Here is a 12375-nt window from a genome sequence, read left to right on the forward strand (position 1 = left end):
TGTAGTCCCTGTTTCTGGTGAGGCTGAGGTCAGGAGTTTGAGTTTCGCAGTCTTGAATTAGAGGTAGGGCTAAAATCATTCAAGTGCCTGGCCTAAGTCCAACATTAATATGGTGAGCCCCTGAGTGTAGAGATCCACTAGGTTGTCTGAACAGGGGAGAAGTGGCTCAGGTCAGAAAAATAGAGCAGATTTACCCTTGCACGCCAATCAGTATTGGACCGTGAGTAGTCTCTGTACTCCCAGCCTAAGCAAAGTAGGGAGATCCAGTTTCAGACAGATGATCAATAGATGTGTGTGTATGTGTGTGTGAGAGAGAGACAGAGAGAGAGAGAGAGAGAGAGAGAGAGAGAGAGAGAGAGAGAATATAGAGGAAGAGGAATAAATAAATGTGAAGTAATGAATGGATGAATTAAAGTCCTACTGACTCCACTACTGATAACCACCTAGCTGCCCCTAACCTCCAATAGTTCTAACAATTAGAGTTCCTCGATATGTCTCCTTCTACTCCTCCTGGTACAACCTTAGAATATTTCTAGTTCCGTGCTTTTTGCATTAGTGCAATAGTTTTCAAGTGCCTTGAACCTCCACTTCTTCCTCCTTCCAATCTATCCTTCATACTAATGTCAAAACTACCTTAATTATACCTAGATCTGGTATGGTCACTTCTGCTTAAAAGCACTCAGTCATTTCTTTTTGCCTATCAAGTAAAATTCTAACTCCTTTTCATGGTGCTAGAGGGCTAACATAAGTTGGCACCACATTGTGTTTTGAACTTTGTCTCAAAGTAATATCCTTCATTTATTCTGCACTCCAGGCAACCTGAACTATTTCCTTCTCCTGACCCTCATTTCCCTGACTTGGAGCCTCTTGCCATTTATTCCCTTGTGCTCCTCCTCCCCATCCTGTTTCACCTAAATGAATTCCTACCTGTCTTTTAAATTCTGACTCAAATGACACCTATTCAATAAAACCTTCCACAAGCTCCCTAGTCTGTATTATAGCAGTTTGTGCATGAGCCGTATCCAATTACTCACCTCTAAACTCTATTAAGAACAGAGGAAAACATCTTATCTAAACATTGTATCTCCCCCCACCACGTAACAAGGGGAGTGGTTTTAAAATGTTTGCTAAATTAAAGTGAACTTGGGATCATATACCTAGATAGTTGACTCACAAACCCACATTATAGCTAATTTATTACAAATTTCTAAATATTGAGACCCAAATGAATTATTTTAACTATATCTTTGTTCATCTGCCTCGTCTTCTGATTGAAAACCTTGAATGGAAGGCTAGTCATATATCTATGTACTGTTGAAAACAAAAATGAAAAACTGACCCTTTCATTCTCCTCAACCTGCCCAGCCAAAGCAAGCAAATTCATCCTTGTCAAAAGGGCAAGAATTCTCTGTTCCAACTCAATCACAAACCATGTACTTTCCGAATACCTTGGCTGACACTTCCAACATACACATCTGAAAAGAAAATATAATTCTTGGGTGTAGAGTAAAGAAAGCTAAAGAAAACAGAATCAACTGCTAAATATTTTTTAGTTTGGTGCCAGTGGGTGTTTGTTAAAAAATAATAATAATAATAATAATCAATAGGTGTAAAGAGTTGCCAAGACCTAAATTACTACTTTGATTAGAGAGATGGAGAGACTGGCCCAAGTCACCTAGGAAATAAGTGTAACTGGGATGAAAGAAGCCTCCTCAAAAGGAAGTCCATTCAGTGCTACCAGGAGATGCTCCTGGGGACTTCCCTAGGGATGTTTTGAATGAGAATAATTTATAAATTTAACAGGTTTCCTGATTCAGTAACAGGCCATCTGACTGGAATAGTCACCATGCCATCTCTCTGCTGTGTTCAGTGAGAACCCCATCTTGTGCCAATATCCGTTGATGATGGATAACAGTGATGGGGAAAAGTAAGTAGAAAGAAACAAGGAAAAAATCGATCATCACTCTGATGAGATTCCAGGATGTCTTCTTCCATTGTCTTCTTCAAGACGAGGAACGTTCAATTTCTCAAGGAACAGAGACTTTAATCTCCAAGAGTATCTATTCTCAACAGCTCAGAGTTTGCCAAGCAACAAGACCAACTTACAACAGATAGGCAAGAGCCTGAAAAAAAGCAAAAGCAAAAACAAACCAACAAAGAAAACCCCATTCTTTGAATGACATGAACCAGGGTTAGGTAAATGAAAATTCAGAAGAAATTTATAGCCAGTTTGATGAGAGAGGGAAGCACAGCCACAGACACATCGTTGCATTCCTTCTCCCTGGCCAGCAATTGGGTCTCTTTCTACCCCAGAGAACATTTGTACTACTAATCTGGCATCTGTAGGGTAATGTATGTGTTGAATTTTTTTTTTCCCAGAATGGAATGGGAGAGCAGCAAAGATCAAAGGGAGAATTAGAAAAGCCTTGCAGTAATGGAACATGAACAGTTGCCAATCTGCTTCCCACAGAAACCACATGTCCTGTTCTGGGTCAGCCACATCACTCATCTCCAGTGAGTCTGCATCAGAACATGTCACATACATGGAACACAACTTAACCTAAGCTTCAGAGAAGACCAGGAGAGATTCCCACAGAGGAACAACTGCCAGTATGCTGCTCCCCAGTCTGCTTTGGTGTCTCACAGCCTCCATCTGCCTGGGTAAGGACTAAGACATGGCAATAAAGCCACCTCACAAGGACCCAGGGACCAGGGAGATGAGCAACGGCTTGGGTGGGTCGTAGGCTTTGGACTGGTAAGCAGTTGGAGAAACAGGGAGAAAGTTATGATTCCTTCTGCTCATTTCCAGTGTCCTAAACCTAAACTTGGTCAATCTGAGATCATCTCCCATGAGTCATATCAAGAGATGAGCCCTGTTTTTTTTTTTAATCTTAAACAGGACAGAGCACAGCTGACAGTCACTCAGAGTCCACCAGCAGTTTCTGTTCAGGAGATGGAAGCTGTGACCCTGGAGTGTGTGTATACCACTAGTTCTACATACTATTTTTTGTACTGGTACAGACAATCTCCCAATGGGAAGCTTATTTATATCATTCATCAGATTTCTCATGCCAGTAGTGTAAGAAGAGGTCTATATTCTGTGAACTTCAATAAAGAAGCCAAATCCATCAGCCTTGAAATTTCATCCTTACGGCTAGAAGACTCAGGGATGTATTTCTGTGTCCTCATGCCTACCCACAGTGAATTAATTGATGGGAAAAGCTATACAAAAACCCCAAATATCAACATGAAACACTTCTCACCTGCACCCCCATTAAAGCAGCTCAGAGAAGAGCCATAATTAAGCCCCAGAGAGGAAGTAGATGAGAAAGATGAGGCTTTGGGTGGGCACAGAGGTGGAGTGTGAAAAGAGAACTGTTGGCAGCATTCTAGGAAAAATGTTCCCACAGTCCCCTTTCTAACCCAAGCATGATCATTTAATAGATAAAGACATTTAGTGAAATCCTAAAAGAAGCTAAAGGCCTACCCACTGTCTATGGTGGCTAGGTCCAAAGAGTTTTCTTTTACAGAAGGCACATACAAACACAGCAGACTCTTCCAGCTTATATCGAGTTGACTCTTGAGATTTATGAACTTTCACTGAACCTGTTCCTCTCCAGGTTTCCTTCCGCCATATTGGAAGTCAGCTAAATGTGACATTGGATGGAGCGCTAGATCTAGAGTCAGGAAGGCCCAAGTTCAGATTTGGCCTCAGACATGTATTAGCTGTGTGACCTCAGGCAAGTCACTTAACCTCTGCCTGCCTTCATTTAGCTAGGTGGCACAGTGGCTAGAATGATGGTCTGAAGCTAGGAAGACTCATCTTTCTGAGTTCAAATCTGACTTTAGACACTTAACTATATGACCTTCAGCAAGCCATTTAACCCTCTTTGCCTCAGTTTACAGTCATCTGTAAAATGAATTAGAGAAGGAAACGGCAAACCACTCCAGTATCTTTGCCAAGAAGGGTCATGAAGAGTCAGACACCAACTGAAACAACTGAACAACAAGAAGAATCAATTGAATATAGGGGGAAGGGATGACATGATCAGATCTGCACTTTAGGAAAATCACTTTAACAGCTGAATGGAGAATGAATTAGGGAGTGAGTTGGGGAGAGATTTGAGTCCAAAGCCCCATTTCTACCTACATTAGGCTCAAAGGCTGAAATATAATCTTAGAGATATCTTCTCTTAGAAAGCCTAACAAAATAATAAATATAAAGCAGAGCAATTATCTAGATGAGAGACCTCTATAAGGTACCACTGGGATCATCCAACGTGAGCCAAAGGGAAATCCCTAAACTAAAAAAGGAGTTACTCGTAAAGTAACTGAGTTACATCTATCATATGAGAGTGATGCTATCATAAACATGTCTATCGGTCAGCTCTTGCCTATATGCATAGGAATGTGAATTAATGGCATGGAAAGTCTGTTTATTCTTCTGAGGTAGCCCCACTGCCTCCGCATGGATCCCTGTCAGACTCAAAGAGCCCTGGGCTTCAGAGCAAAGGAACAATCCTTTAATAGAGGAGAAAGGCTGCCAACTTGTCATTCCCTAGGCTGCTGTGGACAAGAACCATTTACATCTGTCTTAGCAGCGATAGGCCCCCGAATGAGCAGACAATCATTTGGGGACTTGGGGGTTGCACTGGCAGGAAGATGGATGGATGGATCAAAAGCTCAGAGCTTTTTAGAGGGAAGAAGGAGAGGAAAAAGGATGCTTATACTCAAACAAGTCATAACTGTTTTGCTTTTTCTTAAAGGGCCTAAATTACCTTTATTCTTTGAGTCAGAGATTAAAGTACAAGTCATATGTCCAAAGCAGGTAAAAAATAGAAATAACCTATATGCAACAAAATATTCTCAGTAGAACATTTTGTGCTAACAAAACATTGGAAACAAAGTAGATAGCCATTGATTTAAAAAAGACTGAATGAATTGTATGGATGCAAAAAATATTGCTGAACTATAGGAAATACTGTTGTTTTTGCTGTTGTTTTGTCCTTTGATCTTAAAGAGGACCATGAGATCAGGGAGATGATTTCATGACATGTAAGTAAATTGGATCTAAGTGAACAAGGGCTGTGCAAAGCCATCAACAAGTTCAGGAAAGCAAGGGATTGATTAGAGATTTGATGCAAATTATTAGATTATTATTATATTTGTTTTTAATTTTAATAATTATATTGTTTATTTTTATAAATTATTATTAGATAGATTGATGCAAGATGAAGTAAACAGAACCACTACTACAATGATGTCAACAGAGAGCAGAAAAAAATTAGTTCTTAATTTTAATAGTTATATCGTTTATTTTTATCAATTATTACTAGATCATTAGAGATTGATGCAAAGTGAAATAAACAGAACAACAATGACTATAACAATGCCAACAGAAAGCTGAAAAAAATTATCCCTACATTGAACACTGTATAATTATGATTATCAAGATTGGGCCAAGAACAGTTGAGAAAATTCACTTTTTTGTCTTCATTATAGAAGTAGGGGAATATGGGTATGGAATATTACACAGACTGTAAGACAATTTATGTATTGGTGCTTTTATTCTCTTTATTATTCAATCTTTATTATAAGGCAAAGATCACTTGGTAGAAGAGTAGGAAAGGATATATCCTAAAATCTATGTGACATATTAAAAAACAAATCAATAGCAAAAACTAGTATTTTTATAGAGTGTTTTAGCACTTTAAGTGCCATCTTGCTGCATCCTCATAATAACCCTGTGAGGTTTGGTGTCACTATTTCCATTTTACAATTTAGAAAACAAGCTCAGAGAGATGAAGTGATTTGTCCAGGGTCATGCAATTAGGAAGTGTCTGAGGCAGGATTTGAACTTGGGTCTTCAGTTTGAGCTCCAGTGCTCAATCCACAGTGCCACCTTACTGCCTATAAAATAAAATAATGTTTTAAAAACTGAAATAAAGAATGATTATTCTTACTTGTATTCAAAAGTCATCACTTCCTGCCTTGATCAAAATTATTCTAGTTGGGAATGGTAGCTTCTGGTAATGATCCAAAAGTTCAGTGACTACAATATCATAAAGATCAATTAACAATTCCTAAGAAGAAATTGAATAGGAAAGAATAGAAGGAGAAGGGGAAGGGAATAAACATTTATTAAGGGCAGATTTGAACTCAGGTCAATGGTACTTTATTAGCTGAACCACCTAGCTCCCTCCGGGACTAGTGAGTTTCAGGTACTCTCCCCACAGGCCAGTCCTGAGGAGGGCAAACAGAAAAGAAAATGTTGGCGTCCAAGCAACATACAAAGGCTTTAAAGAGAAGTTATCTGCCCTGATCCTCTTCTTGGGTCTTCTATTTGATGGACTAGTTCCAAGTAGCAAATTGAACACTTACTTATTATTGCCCTCTTATGGCCAAAGGCCCAAATTGCAGAGCATTGTACTCTCCTATTTGTAACCCAGGTCATTCTAATTAGCAAAGATCTATTATTTTATCAATTCACTCATTTTTAGGGATGCAAAAATAAAAACCAAATGCCACAGCATCTACTCTAGAAACACTCATATCCTACTCAAAGGGTTTACAACACATGCACAGATAGGTATAGGACATCTTAAAATGTGATGGAAGTTACTGACAAAATTCTTTGGGGAGATCTTAGGGAAGATCAGATAATACAAGCTAGAAAGAACCTTATAGGTCATCTTCTCCAGTTCCCTCATTTTACACATGTGGAAAACGAGGGTGAACTAAGCAACTTGACCAAGGTCACATTAGGCAGATAATCAAGCTATGGTTTGAATCTAGGTCCTTATGATTCCCAAGTCCACCATACTATTTGTAGCAATTAGGCTCCCGGCTCTCTATCCCAGCGTCTGCCAAGTTACATCTCCACACTCATCCCCAGAGGTACCAAAGAGGTTTTGGTATGTCTCTTCTCTAATGATATTGGCTGTCTTCATTTCAGTGTTTCCCCTCTACTGCTCACTACAATTAACTTGTACTCTGGTTCTATTTAAACAATTAACATCAATTAGTTTTTATGAACTGATATTTACTTTGAATATATAGCAAGAAAAAAGTATAAATATCCCCCACACACCTGGGAGTCACATTCTACTTTATGGCACCATGGTCTCTGGGGAGAGTATAGTAGTACTTAATACTATTTCTGCATAGAATTAGTCCCACCAGCTTCATATCTAGATTGCTTTCATTTGAGTATTCATCTCAGTTTCCACAGGACTAGGTCAAATCCTTAATCAGGGCATTGATGCTGGTTTGGGTACAAACCTAAAATGGACTCAACTCTTAGACTCATGGTTCTCAGGTAGTTCACTCTCTTAATCTTTTGAAATTCATAGGGTTGTAGTTTTCAACTTCTTTTACCTAAAATGAAAGAGCAAATCCCAAGGCAAAGAACCAAGGCCCATTCATGGACCACATGTAGGCTGGGTCAGAAACCTCTGCCTTTATAGCACTGGCTCTTACCAAACTCTGTCAGCAAGGGAGAAATCATATGAAGATAAGGAGTCAGACCAAGAGTTGAGGAATAAATCAAATGATGTCTTTTGAATGCACCCCAAGCTGATCAAAAATGCTCCTTCTCACTATGTGGTTAGCATATCAGAATTGATTAGAGAATATTCATGCTATAGAAAATAGCTATGTTATAAAACATAGAATATCTATGCTATCAAGTCCTTACAATGTACTTCCATAATATATCACTACTTTCCTAAAAACAACCTCTCAGTCTCTTCAAGGGTCTTCTATAGATGATCATATCAGAAGTACTCTGAGTGCACTCACTAGAATGGGACCCAGTGGCCATCTCCACCCTCTCCCTTTCCCATTATACTGTTCATTATACCATAACAGAAACATTTTTAGTTGGAAGCATCAAGGAAAACTTGACAGAGGAGATAGGGCATGACTTTGGCTTTGAAGGAAGAGAATGTTTCTGAAAACTACAGATGCTGAGAAATGGATTATAGACATAACCTACAAAGATGCCCTTAGGCAGTATGTGATCATTCCTTTTTAGTATCCTGCCCTTTCATCAATCCCCATATGCATCTCTAAACAAATAACTCCCCATTACCTATCCAACCCTAATTTTTCTTCCTACTCCAAGTCTTCATCACAAACTGACAGCTTGATATCTCCATCTGTGTGTGCCATGAGAATCTCAAACTAAACATGTCCAAAACAGAATTCACTATCTTTCCCTCCACCCTACTGTCATCCCTCTTATCCTCCATATTCAAGGCCTAAGAGTCATTAGTAACTCTTCCTTGCTCCTCAGCTCTCTCCCATATCATCAGTGGCCACCATCACTCATATCCTTCCCTTTCTCTTCACTGACTCAGTCTCACCATTTGTCAGATCCTCATCAATTGTCTCCTAATTGGATTCCCTGCTTCCTATCTCTCTTCTCCAATCAAGTCTCCACAAAGATGCCAAACAGTTACTCCTGAAGTACAATTCTAACACTATCACTGCCTTGTTCCAAAAGCTCCAGTAACTTCCTCTTACTGTGTTCTGAATGACATAGTGATGGGGACTGCAGGGGAAACTGAATACAAACCCTAAGAAGCACAGTAGTGACCCTAAGTCTAACCAGCCCTAGGAGAAGACTTTTATCCTTACCCCAAGCAAGCCCATTAAACATTAAAGCATTATATATGTGGAAATTAGAAGTACTAGTAGCAGAATGGGAAAAAGAACTGAGACCTGTCTAGGTCTCCTCCAGTGCTTTTCCTCACATACCATACTTCATGTCCCCTTCATGGCAGAATATAATTTCTCTCATTTCCTGCAAAAAAAAAATCTCTTCCATTCAACAACTAGTACCCTTTTTCATATGTCAGTGTTCCAAAAATTCTATCCTTCCTTCCCCAGGGCCATCATTTTTTCCTCTATATCTTTTCTCTCTTCTATACCAGCTCATAAAACACCAGCAAGAAGAGACCACTGGAGGCCTCTGTAAGGTTGCCCCAATGCTCCTTGTCTTTGGATTTTTAGTAAATCCAAAGGATTTCTTAAAAGAAACATGAGACTCAGAACTTTATTTTCTTTATCCAAAGTGAATAGCTCTTTTATTAGTCATTCCCTTAGGACTTAGAAAGAAAAAAAGGGAGTTTTTTACACAAGATTTTTTTTTCTTTTATACTATCTTTGATGTTTTCATAGGGAATTCAGCTTCCCCTGGATATGAAACACAATTTCATGAACTGAATGTCAAGCAACTCCTAAAAGTCCCTTGTTGTTTATTGTTTATGATTTCTCATGCTGCCTGGTTTTTAAAAAACAGTTTCTAAGTTAGTTCTGATCTTTGGGAAATAATTAAATTAGATGGCCAAAGAGGGAGAAGAATCTTCCCCATAAGCCTCTGTCGTTTCTTCTATTTCTCTCATGTTCTCCTTTCCATTTACCTCCTACTCCATTCTTCTAACAAATTCTGTCTTCCTGAATCTTATTATAATTACCTCACATCCAGTAACTTTCTACTGTCCACTAACAAATAATGGAGGCAGTGTGACTGAATAGAAAAGGCCCTTCCTGACCCTGGAGTCAGAGAACTTAGATTCAAATGCCACCTCTGATCCTTATGATGAATGTTTCCTTGAGGAAAGTCCCTAAGCATCTATTTTTTCTCATCTGTAAGATGAGAAGGGTTGGATTAGTTGGTTTCTAAGGTCACTATTACCCTATGATCCATAGAATCAATTAATTTTCTCCAACACCATAGTTTCTTCACCACTCCACATTTCTAGAAAGTGTGTATCCTAGCTATCTTCTGAAAACCTCATCAAGCTCTCCTTCTAAAGCACCATTCATAGCCTACATCATCCATCTATCCAGAATACCAAGCTCATCTCCTTTCTAGCATTCCTAATTTTTCTCTGTGAGATTCTATAATTCCACATTTTTCTCACATTAGTCTAGATTGGCTGCATATTCCTCTTCACAATCCAACTCTTCAGATTAAAACAACTCTGAAGTTTCACTTCGTCCAATGCAAATTGACAAATAAGAAAAAAAAAAGATGTGAGAAAATCAATCTTGGAGGGACTGTGAGAAGATAGACACAATATACTATGAGCAGAGATGGGAATGATTCAACTGCACTAGATTTTAATGTGCAATTATTGAAGAGAGGTGATTAAACTATCATATCCTTTGCCTTAACAATCCTACTACTGAGAATAAACTCACAATGAAGTGAAAGACAAAAACAAAGGTCCAAATTATACCAGCATATATGTAGTAACATATTATGTCATAATTAAAGAACTGGAAGTAAAACAGGTACCAAGAAATTCAAGAATGGCTGTGAAAGGAGGCATTTTAAATTAATTTAATATTATATTATTATGTAGTAACAAGCAATGAATGTAGGCTCAGGAAAATGTGAGAAAATTCATATCAACTGCTGCAGAATGAAATAAACAGATTCAAAAGAACAATATACACGATGACTTCAATATAAATCCCCAAAAGGAAGTAAAACTGAATAATGGAGAATTTAATGAAGATCTAAGTTTGAAAAAATCATATTTCCACACTCAAGCCAAAAGGTATGTAAGTAACAGGATAGAAAAATATTTACGTTATCCGACATGATTTCTGTTTTGAATGTTTTCACTCAATTATTTTTTTATCAAAAGGAAGAATTCAAACTAGGGTAGATTATAGTAATACAAAAAGAAACTACATCAATAAAACATTAAAAAGAATAGAATAGAATAGATTAAAGAAACTCTACTGACTGAGCTGTTAGGTCCTTTCTAGTGCTAAAAAAAAAATAATAATTACCATCCCAGTCCCCTAACTCCACATACATTGGTCATCAGTGATGTGAATATTAATGAGCTGAATGCGTTTCCTTGGGAAATCAGAGTTTAATGAAATCAGGGCTAATTTTTATTGACTTGACTTTTAGAAAGTGTTCACATCTTAGCAGTGGAAAATCCAGTCTTTTGAATAATGATGTGTCTAAGTTACTAGACAGAGAAACAGAAATATAGAGGATATAAGCAATTGGAAAAAAAATTCCCTAAAAATTTTATTCTAAACTGACAGAATGTAGAGAAGGAAAGCAAGACCTGTGATAAAAGGGAAGCTGAAATGGCATACTAAGGCCTTCTCTCTAATTAGCTTAAGGACCCTAAGGAGGTCAGCATGATAACTCCTTTTTGAGACTGACCAGGACACTGGTATATGTGTAATAGAGTAGTTTTTCAGGAGCTAGTCTTAGGACCAGAAAGACTTGACTGACTGCATGGCTCTCAGAAAGTCACTTACTCTCTCAATACTTAACACAACTTTCTAAATTGTAGAGAAGGTACCAGTTTGAATTAGTAGTAGGAGTTTCCTTATCTGGGAGTTCTCTATACAAATGAAATTATAGATCCAGATAGGTCTTCTCTTTCTCTGTCTCTGTGTCTGTCTTTCTGCCTTTGTCTCTCTGTCTCTCTGTTTCTCTATCTTTGTCTGTTTCTGTCTTTCTCACTCTCTGTCTTTTTCTGTTTTATATTTATATGTTTATATGTACAGACGCACACACATACACACACACACGAAACGTGAGTGGACTAGAGCATTCACAAAGTGTCCCTTCCTGATCTGGTCAATCACATGTACTTGCTCAGAACTGGGACATGTTAAAGATGACCTGACCATTCCTGTGACTCAGTACTACAACACCAGCTTCTGCAATTAGCGCTAAAAGGCTCTTGAAATTTGAGATGATGAAGTCTCTTATTAGCTATTTTCTTTATTGGTAAAAAAAAAAAGATGATGATTCAATGGATATTTAAATAAATTACACCAACTTTCAGGCCCTCTTTTCTTTTATCTACATCTCATGTCAATACTGTTTCCATCCTCTTGTCATGAGGTGTGGGAAGAAAATGATTTGCCCTATCCCCTACCTGGCTACCATGTGGATACGAGCACATGTCACAAGCCCAAATGTGGGTTTTGGGTTAATGTAAAAAATAATAGTGTTTAAACCAGAAGCATCCTAGACTTAAATCTAAGTAGAAGGAGGGAGTGATAAGGGGGTTGGATGCAAATTGGCAACAACAAAAAATAGTGCTGCAAATAAGACTGTGACAAAAGAAATTTCCTTTATCCCCTTATTATTGGTTAGTCATGTCTCCATGGTCTTGTTCTGGTTTGTATTTGTGTCTGTAACAATGGTAAACTTAAGTTGTCATAGCACTAATGGGTAGGGCTAATATGTTGCTACCATTAAAAAAAACAAAAACAAAAACCATCCTATCCCATACTAACTACCCAACTTTGGATGGCTTATACAAATTCCTCCATGGTGCATGTTTATTCCCTTGGGGTGAGGGGGTATCTCCAGTTGTCCTG

General features: G+C 38.2%; 1 gene segment (V, D, J or C); it reads left to right on the top strand.

The window, feature by feature from the left end:
* The first annotated feature begins 2612 nt into the window (after positions 1-2612).
* The window catches only part of LOC138168865 (T cell receptor delta constant-like), a 412235-nt gene continuing 402472 nt past the window's right edge, over positions 2613-12375 (top strand). Inside the window, 1 exon segment of the C gene segment in view lies at positions 2613-2661. Within this exon segment, the coding sequence occupies positions 2613-2661 (49 nt within the window).

This window comes from Petaurus breviceps, unplaced genomic scaffold, assembly GCF_028583685.1.
Source record: "Petaurus breviceps papuanus isolate PSGF00001 unplaced genomic scaffold, PetGlider_PUasm1.0 37, whole genome shotgun sequence".
In the NCBI taxonomy this organism is placed as follows: domain Eukaryota; kingdom Metazoa; phylum Chordata; class Mammalia; order Diprotodontia; family Petauridae; genus Petaurus; species Petaurus breviceps.